At 42.5% G+C, this 16,028-nt stretch overlaps 2 protein-coding genes across 4 annotated transcripts; one reads left to right on the top strand and one right to left on the bottom strand.

Annotated features, from left to right (window-relative positions):
- Positions 1 to 1,501: 1,501 nt before the first annotated feature.
- Positions 1,502 to 15,731, top strand: msh4 (mutS homolog 4). 3 transcript variants are annotated; one of them, XM_034562599.1, is made up of 20 exons: positions 1,502 to 1,609; positions 10,204 to 10,310; positions 10,385 to 10,548; positions 10,655 to 10,765; positions 10,854 to 10,969; positions 11,053 to 11,226; positions 11,319 to 11,491; positions 11,583 to 11,650; positions 11,753 to 11,827; positions 11,964 to 12,028; positions 12,114 to 12,283; positions 12,381 to 12,517; positions 12,664 to 12,767; positions 13,236 to 13,360; positions 14,048 to 14,248; positions 14,360 to 14,478; positions 14,576 to 14,704; positions 14,895 to 15,069; positions 15,152 to 15,240; positions 15,431 to 15,731. In XM_034562599.1, the coding sequence occupies exons 3-20, from the start codon at positions 10,477 to 10,479 to the stop codon at positions 15,626 to 15,628; spliced, it is 2,301 nt and encodes a 766-aa protein (XP_034418490.1). In that variant the 5' UTR covers positions 1,502 to 1,609; positions 10,204 to 10,310; positions 10,385 to 10,476; the 3' UTR covers positions 15,629 to 15,731. The 3 variants fall into 3 exon arrangements, with proteins under 3 accessions (XP_034418490.1, XP_034418489.1, XP_034418491.1); XM_034562598.1 differs by having other exon boundaries at positions 1,504 to 1,609; positions 10,140 to 10,310; XM_034562600.1 differs by lacking the exon at positions 1,502 to 1,609 and adding an exon at positions 9,633 to 9,912 and having other exon boundaries at positions 10,140 to 10,310.
- On the bottom strand, positions 6,790 to 8,189 carry vcpkmt (valosin containing protein lysine (K) methyltransferase). The gene is made up of 5 exons (XM_034562601.1): positions 7,914 to 8,189; positions 7,571 to 7,684; positions 7,392 to 7,464; positions 7,127 to 7,246; positions 6,790 to 6,997 (listed from the first exon to the last, which is right to left on the bottom strand). The coding sequence occupies exons 1-5, from the start codon at positions 8,168 to 8,170 to the stop codon at positions 6,866 to 6,868; spliced, it is 696 nt and encodes a 231-aa protein (XP_034418492.1). The 5' UTR covers positions 8,171 to 8,189; the 3' UTR covers positions 6,790 to 6,865.
- Positions 15,732 to 16,028: the final 297 nt, after the last annotated feature.

Below are 16,028 nucleotides of genomic sequence, written 5' to 3'. Positions count from 1 at the left end.
TCTCTCAAAGTGAGTGTGATATCTGTCCAATCTTTAGAATTTTTCCTACAGTTAGGAAGAGGAGGCCCATGTCCTCGGTGTCTGTATTCCTCCCCCTTTCTACTAAAATGCTGACCTTATTTCATTCCTGCTACTGCTGAATAATAATTTGTTTAGCCATTTCCGTAAAATGTTCCTTTTTAAAAGTTGAATTTGCGAGTTGAAATGTTTACTAGTCATTCTGACAGATACCACTGAGACATTGGAAGAATGTTTTACTTTCCATTAAAGCTGATCAACAAGTGGGTTTGCACTTCTGACAGACAGGATGAATGCTGATACATGGTCTGACTACTGTGTTTAGGGCTACAGAAGATTAGGATTGTTACACTCAGCATACCGATGGGCTCTGTTTCCAGTGTCTACATAAAAACTGGCACCATGTATGCTGCTCAAAAAGCACAGAGTCCGCTTTTTTGTTTTTTGTATTTGCAAGAATAGGATACACACTGTCAGTTTGACACTGTATCCTACACATGTCTACGAATAATTGGCTGTATAATCATGGTGGCAGATTCTGGTGCCTAGCAAGTTGCTGGAGAGGCCTCGGGATGTTTGCTTTAGCACCACAGAGGTTTCCGTCGCACAGGTCAGGTGACAAAGACAGATATGACATTCGGTTGTTTCGCACAACCCACACAACTCTTGCAGCCGTTTAAATGCTCCCATAAGAAAAAGGGGTCCATACTCGTAATGACCAGCAAACTGCAAGTCCAGAAAGTATCCAAGCTTCTAAGGGTATTTGTAAATACTTGTCTTTGGTAAGGTCTTAGTCAAGGCCCTCCATTAGATGCTGATGGCAGTTTAATTGGGCTGTAATGGCCGCTTTGGTTCCCACCACTTCATTACAACCATATGATCCTCACAGCTTTATTGGTAACACTGGGGCCCCTGGGGCAAGGACAGAGACTGTAAGCAATGTTTTATGACCCCTCCTCTGTAAAGATGAGACCTCCTGGACCTTATGTCAACTCCCTCTGTGCTCGGCTGGAATTCCATACACTTTCTGAAAGGAAAGGTCATAGAGGAGAGCTCTGTAATAGGTGCTTGGTATAATAGGCTTCATTCCTCTTGCTTAATGAAGTCTTCAACCGGTCAGCTTTTGCAAAGGTGGGGTTGGGAATATACTTGTGTTCCCCTACAGCACAACGACATGTTCATTCACCAATGGAAACAGATTATTTCAGATTTATAACTCACTGGTGGCATAATTCAGAAAGTAAAAAGGTAAATTACTTAAATACCTACCTGTACTAGTTCGTACAAGAATGTCTATGACTGATTTATCTCAGGCCACAATGCCTATTTTTTAAGACCTGATGAGATCTCTGCCAGTGTGGCTTGGTGTTTTTGGTACTGTAACATACAAGGTTGGCTGTTTCCCGTCAGTTCCTCTATTCTTACACAGAAAGAGGAAGAGTGGGGAGAAACTGAAACAGACCCCACTCTCTGTGAGCAAAGTTCTGCATTATTGGAACATGCCTTATTTTCCCCTTTGAGGCAACGACAGCTCACCTGTCATTGGTCTTGACTTGACAAAGATTAAAAACAGCTCAGGAATATAACTATGGTGAGTGGTATTAAAGCTGCATGCCTGATATGCCTCCAAACCCAGCCTGAATTATGTTTGTGGTTTTTAGGGGTGTGGTTTGTCTTCTGCAGTGTGTTCCTCATAACACCAGCTGCAGTGTAACATTTGGCCAGGTAGGACTATTTAATCCTCTTTTCCGACTGGGATGTGAATAAAGTCATCGTTGCTTAACATTTGCCTACAGTTCCAACAGCCACACCTAGCTGGATAATAACTGTAGGCCTTGAAAGGCCTGTAGTCACAGGTATTCCTGTGCACATTGGCAAACACCATTATTAAAGTGGTTTATTTATCTTCCGAATGGTAGGAGAGAACACCTACTCTAAGCCACAGCTCACACAGCTTGTTTCAATGGCTGCTTATACTCAAGGACAGGCACAATAAAAATCAGTCTTTGTTTTAGACTGCTCTCCCTCTGTCAGCTGGTTAAGAACTGTTGAATAATGAACTCACGCAGAGCTCAGTGTCAAACAAGTCCGGAAGTGGCTGAAAGTTATTTCAGGTTTCCTGCTGAGGTTAGCGCTCTTGAATGCCACGCTGCATGCAAACCCCTGGATGCCTTTAGTTTACGCAGACGCACTCTTTGCTGTTTATATTGTAGGTGTCACTAGAGTTGGTTTCGATTGCAGGTGTGTCGCTGCAGGTTTTACTCAGAAACAATCTAAAAAAGCGTTGTAGTTTTAGTATCTATGCTGTGGTATAGGCCAGCTGGGAAGTCCAAGGTGTACACTGGGCATTGGTCCAAAATACATTCCATTCATATCTGCAACTGAAGGTTACTTGCTGTGGTGAAATGACACATTCAGAGAACTATACACTTATTAATTAATTATTATTAAGTGCTGGGGGTCCACAAGACATAACCAATCTGTGTTTTTAATGGATATGAAGTGCTCATACACACAAACTACATAATTTAAGCCACTAACCATACAGTGTTGTTTGCAGAGTCTCACTGGCCTACAATCATATTGTTTTTTTCCCACTTTAAACAGTATCCAATCTAAGTTACATTACATGTTTTATGCCTCAGGGCTTCTATTTATATTCCATGATGTGAAAACTCAGAACATTGTCCACATGGTTCCTCCTGAGAATTCCAGGATGTTTGACACAGCTGTGTGAGTGTGAACCAGTTTGCCTCTGGACTCATATGCTGTGTTTTCCCAGCTGTAACACACAGAGTAAAGAGGATCATAGCTGAGTGTTAACCATGTTATCTTCAGATGTAAGCAGTGCGATGAATAAGAAAGGGAGGGGGGGGGAGGGCCTGGGGGACCATTATAGGTGGTGCTGCTGCTTCTTTCAGCTGCGAGGAAAGGAAATCTAAATGCATCTGTTTCTGAAGCAAAATGAAATCAATTGGATGTCTTAGATTATTCTCCTTCATAGAGTACGCAGAGCATGAACTGACCGTTGCCATGTGGCATCTGTAATTTGGATTTACGTAACCTCCTCAGCACACACAGAAACACTTATATACCAAAGTAGACAGTAATATAGAGAGGAGTCATTTTCCCGGCAGCAGCATCCACCAGCCACATGCATTCACTCAGCCCTCACACACTGACCCACGATGCAAAGCAACCTCAAAGTCAGGCCTCCTTCGGCAGCTTGCCGCCACACTGTCACGCTCCATGACTGATTACATAAGTATATCTGACACAATCGCTGTTAATTACTGAGGAGACGATGTTTAGAGTGACACCGTGTCCGGATTAGACGACAGTCCAGATTCAGATTACTGAGAGGTACTGATTTAGGGATTTACACACACACACACACACACACTCTGCACCCACCCATCTGCAGTTCTTCCCTTAGCGCCACCACATATTCTAAGGATGACAAATACATCATGCACTAGAATGCCGTACTTGTGGGATTTCAAGCATGGAATCAGTACACTATTCCACTTTTACTTATACCACAACCTATATCACTATTATAAGTGGTCTACAAAGATTAATAGGAGTTATACGGGTTTGCGTTGAGCTCTTTTAATTAATTTTGATATGGACATTCACTGTATTTACAGTAATGGAGGAAGGGGGCAAGTGTGCACTATATTCTCACAGTACTGGATTTGTGTCCCCTCTCAACTACAGCACAGCTGTCTTAACAGCATCCCCGCCCTCCTCCTGTTCCCACGGGGGAGTTGGTGGGAGGGGGAGGGGGGGGGGGGGGGGGGTAAATCAACATTGTGTTTCTATAAGCTCGTTGTCCTGTCGGGATTGGCTTCACTGGCACCACACCGCCTCCTGCTTTCAAATCCACTGAGCAGGAGCATCAGAGATTATTAGCATCGTGATGGAGAAGAAAAACTGATCACATGCTCTGTTTTGGAATGGAGCTCTGGACCGTTATCTCTTTGTTGAGCATAAAGTGAGGCATAAAGAGAAAAGGGTGTGTGTGTGGGGGGGAGAGGGGGGGGGGGGTAAAGGGGGGTGATGGGGTGTCGAGGTGGAGGGTTAGACCTTTGCACGATCAGAGGAGTCACACATTTTTGCAGCCGTCTTCTATTTTTAATCAGCCCAGTTTGATGTCTATTCTTGAGCCACTCCCTATTAGTTAGCGAGAAAATGAGTCTCCCTTTCTGGAACAGTGTCTCTTGGCTCCAGGCAGCGTGATGATGGCGACACAGAGGATCTTCTGTGTCACTTGGCTGTGATGCAGCAGAGTGGTAGACACCACACAGGCTGCATGGAGTCAGACTCTCCTCCACCCATCTGGTTTGGAGGGGAGCTGCACTGCTCGCTCATGTTTTCTTGTTTTAAAAGAACCGGGGGTGGAGGAGGGGGGGTGGGGGGGGGGGGGGGGGGGGGGTACGTGCACATTACAGCACTATGTTTTGTGTGTAGAAAGTGCAGACGGGCCTGGGGTTCAATCACACATGAATCTCAGGGACAACAGTAAGACTAATTTCAAAATGAATTTCGTCACCATGCCATAATCAATAAATGGCGAGGGTTAAAGCACAGCACTGTGTGGCCTATTTATGAGGACATGAACTGTGTTGTACTGCAGGCTTTCCACACAGGAAAGAGTTCTTGTTACTAATAGCACCATCTGTTGGCAGAAAATGCCCCCATTGTGTCTTGGTGTATGCAGCATGTATGCCACATGTTCAGTACTGAATTTCTAAACTGGAATCAACTGTTACGAGTTTATGATCACAGATTAGAGACACCACTGCTTCACTGTGGGCTGTCCTCATTTACTACGAACCTCCCCGATTCCCCTGTAGTGCCAGCCTAATTAGCCAACCACAAAGAAGACTAGAACTACATTATATGAATTATTTTGGGTTAACATGTTAGGGGGAGAGAACACCAGAGACTGGAAAATAGACTCTAAATGATTTCACTTGTGGGTGAACAGGAGGATGCCATGTTGACACAGAATAGTCTACCCGTCTAATCTCCCAATAACCCCTCTGGGTCCCGTCCTCGCCACAGTGGGGGAAATGGACTTCATATCAGCTGTAAGTCAAATTAATTAGCTGCACGTATCCTGGTCAACGCCAAAGGAGATCTCAATAGTAGGCTGACTAGGATTGTAGCAGAGTTCAGAGAACGACTACAGGGAGAAATTAATGGAAATGATCTGATGTAGTAATTTAAGTAACTATAAAAACTGTAAAAAAAAAAGAACTCACTTTTCCTCTCCCTGATCACAGTTGGAATAATGAATCTATTAGTTTGGACAGGAAGGGATCATTAACGGTTCAAGTTTGTCTTTTTCTCAGATGTGCCAACAGTTCATGTTGTATTTAAACGATGAGTTTGGCATTAATTAACTTTTAGAAAGTGTTGCTTGTTTCTGTTAAAATGAAAAATCAAATCATTATATTCAGAAAGAAATTCATGACAGAGAGAGGCAGTACGTCCTCACAGATGCTCGTGTCGTACAGTAGAAGCACATTTCAGGCAAGATTAGCTTTGCACTCCTGGATCCATGTAGAGAAAAAAATAGATTGAGGAACATCTTAAAAATTTGCTCCCACTGCATTCTTCTATAAAGCGATTTGACTATTTTAATGGGATCGTCAGTGTTAACCCCATCCTGTCAACATCAACATTAGCCTTTTTATTTGGTCTGAGCATTGGAAGCCACCCTGCTCATTAGACTACAGCCCCACTGTGTAAACAGAGAGCAGCATGAAAGGCCGCGAGGGGCCCCTGCATGCCTGTGGGAGTACGGGCGTACTTCATGGTTTATGCTTGAAAAAGAGCCATAATCTTCCAGCTAATCTGGGGCTTGTGGTGGAATTCCCCTTGCACGGAGGGCGCATAGAAACTAGCATACACAATGTTGGCCTTGGTTTAAAAGAAAGATGGATAAACTACATAAACATAAACTATGAATTGAGAAATTTAGTCATGATTTGTTTTCTCACCTTCCTCAATGTGATACATTCAAATAATGTAACAACAATGTCTTCGCAACTTTAAAAACTATAACTTTAAAAAAAATACTCATCTTGGCTTAATATTCTAATTGCAGTTGTTTTTTTGCACAGACTAACCATTTACACATCTAAATACTTGTTGGGGAATTAAGCAACCATCGCCCCTAGTGTTACAAATGGGCAATGTCTGAATGTACATTCCTCATTCACAATGAGCAGAAATCCTTTAGGTTACAGTGAAAACCACTCTAACAGCAATGTGGCCGTCACTAGCTACTTATTTCTGGGGGAAGGTCAACTATTTAAAATCGTACATGTCACTGAGTCTTATCCTAATGTAATGACCTACAACAATGTTTATTTAATCAGGCACAGCAGAAAAAGGGCCGTGCTCAGGAGCAAACACACAGCAAGTCTTGTGTTTGTAGTTTCCTGCAGTTTACTGAGCTGTATACTCTGAACTTTCACTGTGTTTTGAAAAAGAAAACCAAAGATCACAGACATTTGCAAGTATAATCCTCAACCGTAAACATACAAACGAACACCAGCAAAAACATGGTTTAGTCCCTTGCTGGTCTGTTTGTGAACCCTCTCGCTGAAAATGTTACTAAAGATAAGCACTTTCACATGTCTGTGCTTGCACATGTCTGCCATCTACCGCCGCAGCCCTACAACTGCACAGACCAATGAAACTGATAATATATAAACTTGGTTTAATAGTGTATGAAAAAAATACAATTTACAATGGTTTACATTTTCTGTTTAGTTTTACTCCAATCAATGTATCAGAACAGTTATATATAAAAAGCCTATTTTTTCCAAACTTAAGATACATTAATTCGGGGCACATTAGACTCTTTTTTCCAGATGTGCAGGATGTGGATGTCTGGACTACTAAACTCTGGGTCTTGCTTGTTTGAAGGGATCTCTTCACAGTTGAAGTTTTGTTGCAGCAACTAAAAGATAAACAGAAAAAACCACATACTTATACATACATACTATGATGCCATATATATCTCAGCTTCTTAATATGCATTTACTTATTTATTAGTATTAAAAAATGAAACGCACAGTTGGACTCTCACCTCAAAGAACTGCCTTTCCACTTTTGGGTTGACACCCTCTGTGCGCTGCTCATAGCAGCAAATAATGCAGGTCCCTGGTCCAGAAAGCAGCTTCAAGCTCTCCACCAGTGGAACAATAGACTGTGTGGACATACATGATAGTGATTACAAAGAGAAATACAGTGCTATCCCTCAGGTTTTAATCGAATTTACAATGATGGTGACAAAGTGCAAATTTGCAAAGGGTCAAGTTTAGATTAAAAAGTAGAAAACCTATGTAAATTACCTGCTCATAATAGATGCAATCGGCCATAAGAACATAATGTGGGGGAGGCTGGAAGGCAGACACATCTTCACCCCTTTTTAGAAATCAAACAGTTAGCATGGAGACATGTCTTGCAATGGGTTGAACACGTGGCTTAGATATATAAATGTAATCAAAAAACAAAACTTAAGAGTACAAACCATTTTAGTACCTTGGCAGTTACTGATCCACTACTGACGAGTGCCTGATTGTCCTGGATGTTTACTCTTAGCAGGGTCTGCAAGTCCTCCAGGTCTGTCACAGTAACTGCAGCTCTATGGGGTTCAGTACACAGCAATGAAAACGGCCCTTTGGCTTTCTGTGTGTGATTAGTTGTAATCCTTCTCATATACAGTCCGTGGTTTTAATCAATACAAGGATGTCATGGCTGCAATATCAAGAGAGTTCCTTTGAACTGCATCACGTTGGGGATACAAGCACATGTAGACCAACACTTTAAGGACAGAGTGTCACGTAAACACACGCACTAAGCTCACTACTCACCCCAGTGTTGCTGCCATCAGACCGACGACTCCCGTCCCAGCTCCTAACTCCACAACACTCTTGCCAGCCCAGACGTTGACTCCAGAGGACGGGTTATAAAATTGTTTTGTCTCTAAATATTTTGCCAGAACGATGGCCGCATCCCACACAACACAGCCAACGTCTCCCAAGTAGTACTGCTTCACCTTCAGGGTGCACCCGTCGTTTTTCTCAATTTCTCTCACAAAATAATCAACCTCATCTGTGTCCGCCGCCATGTTGGCCCCGGGAGGAACGAGCAGAGGACTTCCGGTTTGAATTTTCCAGAATAAAAGAGTACACTCTTCATATTAGGGCAAGTGCACTGAATGAACACACTGTACGTTACACAAAGATATCAACTTATTTTCTGCACAAGAACAAATTATTAGTAAAATGCTACTATTCATTCTGCAAAATTATGTCTGTGGTAATCATTATTCTAATAAAAGTGCCCTTCAGCTGCACTGTCTTGTCTGTTTTGAGATATCAAGTGATGAAGCTCTTTTTCTAATTGATAGTGACTACACAAGGCATGTCCTATATACAGTATATGGTAATGTCAGGCATCCACCGAAAGGTACCTACGCAAATATTTTCAGACTACGGTCATGGTCTTGACCTCAAAGTTTGCCATCGCTCATCAGACCATGTATATATTATTATTGTATGTATATATGTGTGTTTTAGCTGCTTCCCCTATCCTTCTTCCTCTTCACTCTTTTTCGTTCCCCTTCTAGCCAGGTCATGCTTTGCTTAACCTTTTGGATAGCTTTCACCTTTGTTACCCAGCCTATTTAATACCATTATGGTCTAGTGGCAACTAATGATGAACACATCTTTGTATACGGTATTTCTGTTTAAGATGGAATTGTGTAAACTGAGGGTTGCTTTCAAAATATACACTCATAAAGCTGCATGATGTTTCCAATTCATACATTCATACTCAATCATCCAAATTAAAAACTATCCAAACTATATTCTAGATAATTAATTTCACTCTGTATACTCTTCAAGACCATTTCTCTTTCACGATCTATGTACCTATTGGCATTTGTCTACAATTGGGTGCTTTCATTTCATTGTCAGTTGCAGATGTAAACTCTAAAAATATGTGCTGTTTCAGAAGGTTCACAAAGTCAAACCTGGTAAAAATAAATAAAAGACTATATGAGATATCTGAACGCTTCTTTTTTATAATGTCTATAAAATCATTATCCATAGAAAGAGGCTATCGACACCATAGTCTACTCAGTCTGAATATCACAACAATTGTTTCCTCTTAATGTCTTTCATGTTCCTTTTACTGTATAATTTTTGTATCTCCAATATTAGGTGCATCCAATTGAATTATCTTGGCTTTGAGCAATAAGGTGCACACTGCCTTCCTGTGTGTAGCCGAGTTGAGGGATAGTGTGAGGGGTTGTATGTCAACAAATCAATCAATCAAACAATTAACATATATGTTAAATAGGTATGTCAGTTACGTCAATTAATCGATAATTTAACATATATGCTAAATAACTGTCAGTAAGGTCAACCAATCAATCGTCTTGGTTTTAAAAAAATGTCACGTGACGTATTTGCGCAGATGCTACATTTCGGGTTCTGACATGATCTCGCGCGAAGCGAGCAAAGAAGCTTTGCTAGCTAACAGCTAACGTTAGCTAGTTCTTTCCGTTACTCACAGGCGTCCGGGTTTTTCGCAAATTAGGCCTCAGTTGGCCGAAAACGTTTTATTTTTTTGTTACTAGCATTCTCAACGACAAATGGATTAATTAGTTTTGTATTATTTATTTGACTAAAATGTTTGGTAGCAGCACAGAGGAGGTAGACGACACCTCGGGATGTGGGCAAACATGGGGGGCGTCCCCAATGGACCGAAGCCGACCAAATGAAACGACCTCGTACGATCCCGCGTCAGTTTCCTCCGGTTCATCCCACCAAAGTTTAGAGGAAGGCAGCACGCGCTCCGCCCACGGTCCGTCTCTCCCCCGAGCTGAGTCGTTTAAACTAACACTTACATTATCATCTTTTACTGTCGCACAACAGTGGCCCACACAATATACTGGACAACAGGCCTACTAACCTTGGACTGGAACCCGGACATTTTTTCTAAAAGGCGTTAAGCACCGAGCTACCGCTACCTGAAGATCACCACGGTCAAGATAATCATAGACCCTCTCCTCATATGTTGTCTCTACATAGGTCAGTTCCATCAAAGCTTCAGTTCAGGCAGGAATTCATCCCTCCTTGTGTCTACCTCGGACAGCTCCTCCCTGCGCAGCCGCGGAGGAACGCCAAAACTCAGGAGGACACCAGGCTTTGCTGGGGCCACTGGCACGCACCCAGCACGCACACCATTGACTGATCACACCGGTATGTCAGCCCTCCATCACGGTTTGAACATGACTGAAGCTGTGTTTCTAATTCAGATGTCTGTGTTTTTGCAGCAACAAGTTGCTCCTCTGCGACCACGACCTCTGGTGCCTCTGTGATTGTGGCGGTGGTTGAAGGGCGTGGTTTGGCTCGGGGAGAGATTGGCATGGCCAGTCTCAATTTGAAATGTCCAGAGCTCATACTCTCGCAGTTTGCAGACACTGGGACGTATGCCAAGGTAATTAATTCATGGTTCTAAATCTACTGTGTAACCTCGATTGGCTGTAAATCATGGCTGCACTCGGCAGAGACTCCTGTCTCATTCATATTTTACTCTTCTGAAGGTCATAACCAAGATTCACATCTTGGTGCCACTAGAAATACTTATGCCAGACACAACCAGTGAGAAGGGGAAAGGGACAAAGCTGTTCAGTCTCATCACGGCGAACTTCCCGGTAGAAATACAGCAGACGTTATAAGCAAAACACAAGTCATTGAAACGAATACCTTAATACCTTTTAATTTTATGTTATTTTTTGTCAGGGAGTAGCTTTCACTGCTATCCAAAGGAAGTATTTTAATGAGAGGAAAGGACTAGAATACATTCAGCAGCTGTGTGCTCCAGAATTTGGCACAGTCCTCATGGAAGTGCAAGCTAAGTACGCCACTGAGTACAGTAACGTATACACATAGATCTACTGTAACACAAATCTTTTATTACAAATGATCATAATTTGTCCAGGTATTATTGCCTAGCAGCAGCTGCTGCTTTGCTGAAATATTTAGAGTTCATCCAGAACTCAGTCTACGCTGGCAAGTCTCTCAAAGTGATCTTTAAAGGGAGTGAACAGACTGCAATGATTGACTCAACATCTGCCGTTAACTTGGAGTTGGTTGTCAATAACAGAGACCACAGGTAAGAGGGCAAGAGTATGACAGCGTCATCTTCGTATGTGTTGTCCTTGTATAATCGTGTACGGTAAGTGTTCAGTCGGTCTGTCTCTACAGAAGCAAGCATACTCTTTTAGGGGTACTTAACCACACCAAAACACCTGGTGGTGCGAGAAGGTTGCGCTCTAATATCCTAGAGCCTCTCGTCGATGTGGACACCATCAACATACGCTTGGACACCATACAAGAGCTGCTGCGGGATGAGGAGCTCTTCTTTGGCCTGAAGGATGGTCAGGAGTTAATCACACACTAAATCAAGTGCATGCTGGAGATAGGAGCATAACGTAGTATTTGACAATTTGCTCTTTTGCCTTTCCTTAGCCATCGCTCATTTCCTCGACATTGACCAGCTGCTCTCTGTTCTAGTCCAAATTCCAAAGCAGGAAACAGTACGGACAGTTCTTTCAGTACTCACAATTGCGTGTGTATGGACACTAGGTATTTATTTCCCTTTTCATGCACTTTTCATTATGTTTGCTTTGTTTTTACAGGTTCAGGTTGCTGAAGCAAAAATTACACACATCATTCAACTGAAACACACACTGGACCTGGTGCCACGGTTACGGGTTTGTGAAATGTGTTCAACATCATCGTATAGCCATGGATAGAATGAGGAAACAACTTTTTACCCCACAAAAAGCATTGTACCAGTTGTTATAATGTGAATTCCACATCCTTTTGGACGTTGTACTTTATGAACAGATGGCGTTGAAGAACTGCAATACAGCTCTGCTCAAGGCATACAGCACCTCATTGGAGGACAACGGGTACCGAGTCTTGTGCCTATTTTAGATATAAATATACTATCATGCACCGTCTACAGACTTCTTCCATTGTATTTGTGTCCTTCAGGTTTGACGTGATCCTAGAGCAGATCAAGACAGTGATTAATGAGGACATAACCTACCTGAAGGGGAGCCTGAACATGCGCACCCAGAAGTGTTACGCTGTCCGCCCCGACATCAACGAGTTCCTCGACATTGCACGAAGAGCTTACACTGAGATAGTGGACGACATTGCAGGTGTTTAGTATGGCCGTTCAGTTGACATCGTTGGTTTACAATGTTTGTGTATATTATTTCTACAGCCAAGCTTATTGAATGTCATTGTATTGCACAGGGCTAGTGAGCCAGATGGGGGAGAAATATGGTTTTCCAATGCGTACCAGCTACAGCACAGCTCGAGGTTTCTTCATTCAAATGAAGCTCGAAGGAGTGGTCTTACCTGAAGGGAAACTCCCCGCTGAGTTTATCAAGGTATGGTTCAGTAGAGGCAGGCTAATAGACTAACTAACTAAGAACTGAAAAAAACGTATTTATCAGCTGGGAGTGAAGAAAGCCAAATTGCCCCCATCGGGACAATAACGTTAAATGAAACTAACACAAAACGTATGCCACCGCAGGTAACGAAGCACAAGAACAACTACAGCTTCACCATTGCAGACCTGATGAAGCTGAATGACCGCTGTGATGAGGCCCTGAGGGAGATCTTTCACATGTCCTATGTGTAAGGAGATCATGATCCTGTCACTTACAAACATGCACAGTAATGTATTGGCACCGTAATGAATATTGAAAGAAATAATGATTTTTGTACTATACCGGAGAACACCGTAGCTAAGTAACCATAGAATTTTAAATGTGCCTAAGTTCAAAGATCATCTTTACATATCGATGCCAAAGATGTGACTATTATTGTGCTGTGATGACTCACAATTATTTGTTAAATGGACGCAAGAATAATTTCTTAGCTGACAAAGACCTTAACAACCACAACCAACTTAACAACTAGTAAACACGTTCAATAAATGAGGGCACTGCGAGTTTCTACATATTTACTATATCAACTTTTCATCTTATTAACAGGGTATGTTTCATCAATTATTTCTACTTCTTGTCCACCAGAGGGTGCTATTTGTGAGCTAATTTTCCTCCTGAGCAATGCCCCTGTAGCGTCTAACTTGTCTCCATACAGGGTGATATGTCAACTGCTTAGCACTATCCACCAGCACATTCACTGCCTTTACAAGCTCTCGGATGCCGTGTCCATGCTGGATATGTTGCTGTCACTGGCCAATGTATGCACCATCTCAGACTATGGTAAGTATTACTTACTGTTGATTTCCAAGTCAGGCAATCTGTCGCATTAACCTTGAAGAAGACTGGTATGTTTTCTGAGGGAGTGCTGTGTGCACAAAAGGCAGCACCCAGCCAACGTCACACATGACAAACTACTCCACTGCGCTGGCAGTTCTGCTGGCCTTAGTTTTATTTATTTTTTTGTAGGTCATGGGCAACACCAGCCCGAAGCGCCACGTGGGTGGTGAGCACTGGCCCTCAGCTGTCTGAAAGCATATCTCCCTAGACATGTGCCGACTGCCTGCCCCCCTCTATCCCAGCCAGCTTGTATTCGGATTACCCTTGTTACATAAGTGTGCACTGATGTGCTGTATTTACAGAGACAAATCTCCTCAGCAGAAGAGCTAGCTGGCTGTTACAACTGCACACACCTGTTAGAAATAAGCTTGTATTATATTGTGATACACTTTTCACTAAGGCAATTAATTAATTATTCATTTAAGAGATGAAATCGTATACCCAATAATGTAATCATAGTGTACTGGCTTTGTAAGTTTGTAACAAAATACTGACTCGCACAGTGTAGATGTATTTTAATGCACTTTGATCATTCCAAGGAAATGCATGAAATAATAATTATTATATAAACAAAATGCCAACAGATCGATGCATTTATTGTCATTGCTTTTCTTCTGCTGTGCCTGCCAGTGCGCCCTGAGTTCACGGACACAATGGCCATCAAGCAGGGTCGTCACCCCATCCTGGAGCGGATCGTTGGACAGCAGCCTGTATCGAACAACAGCTACATTTCTGAGGGCAGCAACTTTGTCATCATCACTGGACCCAACATGAGCGGCAAATCCACCTACCTCAAGCAGGTGGCGCTGTGTCAAATCATGGCTCAGATAGGTCAGCAGCAAACCTTTCAGTCTTATGACTTTGGAGCGCAAAGCCGCACAGTGCTAGGCATGTACTTATGCTTGATTTCTTTTGAGTAATGCCCTTACATTATTATTCCAGGCTCCTTTGTGCCTGCGGCTTATGCTGCTTTTCGTGTTGCTGATCAGATTTTCACCAGAATAGGCGTGGATGATGATTTTGAAACAAATTCTTCCACCTTCATGTTGGAAATGAAGGAGGTATGTGTGTGTCTTATTAGAATTGGCCTGCTGACGTTCTTTAATTACATATATGAGGGGACTAAATTATGATTGACTGCATATTTACTCCCCAAAGATCTCTTACATAATCCACAATGTAAGTGACAGGTCCCTGATCATCATAGACGAGTTGGGGCGGGGTACCAGTGCGGAGGAGGGCATCGGCATTTGTCACTCTGTTTGTGAGTTCCTCCTCAGCCTCAAGGTAGAGTTTGCACGTATACAGCCCTGCACTGACATTCCTTTCTCTCAGCTGAAAACCAGTTAATCCGATTCCTATGCTCTAATCATATAGTTTATTGTCTGTTGTGTAACACCTTTTAGGTCAAAAGGAAAGTAGTAGAGTCAATACAGCTCGCGGTTTTAGGTGTGTGCTGTTTCCTGATTGTTTGCAGGCGTTCACCCTGTTTGCCACACATTTTCTTGAGCTGTGCCAACTAGAGTCTCTTTATCCCAACGCGGAGAACCAGCACATGGAGGTTCAGCACACACACAGTGGTGGCACTGGTGCAGAGAGTGTGTTGTATACATACTTGCTGAATCGAGGATGCTCTGAAGAAAGCCACTATGGTACAGAAGCAGTGACTTCTAACTACAATCCTGTTGAAACTGGTCATAACAAATGTTACAGGGCTTGTTTTTGCTCTTCTAGGTCTGAGAGCAGCAGAAATGACGGCACTTCCCTCAAACATAATCAAAGAGGCAAAGATGATTGCCTCCAAAGTTAGCCAGCAGCTTTTGGTATGATTCCTAAAGATCAGCTTTTGGTACATAACCTGTTCTGTGTGCCTTTTAAAAAAAAAAAAATGTATTTACAGTATATTTTAGCTTGTGCTTTTATGGCATGCCCCACATTTGTGTAACAGTGAAACAAGCTTTAATTGACAAAATAAGCATATTGGACCCATGGCGTGGTTTATTGTTGCTCTAGGCCAAACATCACAGTGATCCAGGAACACAGAGGCAAAGAGCTGTGTACAAGCTGGCCACCCGCCTCCTGCAGACTGCCAGGAACTCCAGACTAGACCATGAAAGCTTGCGTATGTATCTGAAGGGCTTGAAGAAGCAGTATGAGGCAGAACTTCTGGCAGCAGGGCAGCCAGCGTCCATTGACACAGGAGAGGAATGACTGATTCAACCTCAGGAAGAATGACAAGATGAATGTCTATATATCATTACTGGGCTTATTGTGTTCATATTGACATATTTGATATTAAATGCATTTCTTTGAATTTCAGTGTAACTTTTTGGAAAGTATTTTAAAGAATATCATACCTTAATTTGGAAAATGTTACCTAAAATATGTGTTGTATCCCTAAAGTAACACTGTTCTCATACCAATTAAAATACACTTAGTGTGGTTAGATAACAAGATACAACAGATATAGTGGAAGTCTACATTAAGGACTTTGGGGGAGTGCAATGACCACTCCCCTCTTTGATTTCCCCAATTTTCACGATTTATGAGCCAAGGTTGTCTCGAAAAGGCGGGGCTAGCTCTCGTTTCTAATAACGGCTCCAGACGGTGT

This window comes from Cyclopterus lumpus, chromosome 22 (assembly GCF_009769545.1).
Source record: "Cyclopterus lumpus isolate fCycLum1 chromosome 22, fCycLum1.pri, whole genome shotgun sequence".
Classification (NCBI taxonomy): Eukaryota; Metazoa; Chordata; class Actinopteri; order Perciformes; family Cyclopteridae; genus Cyclopterus; species Cyclopterus lumpus.
This window is presented reverse-complemented; position numbering and strand designations above follow the sequence as displayed.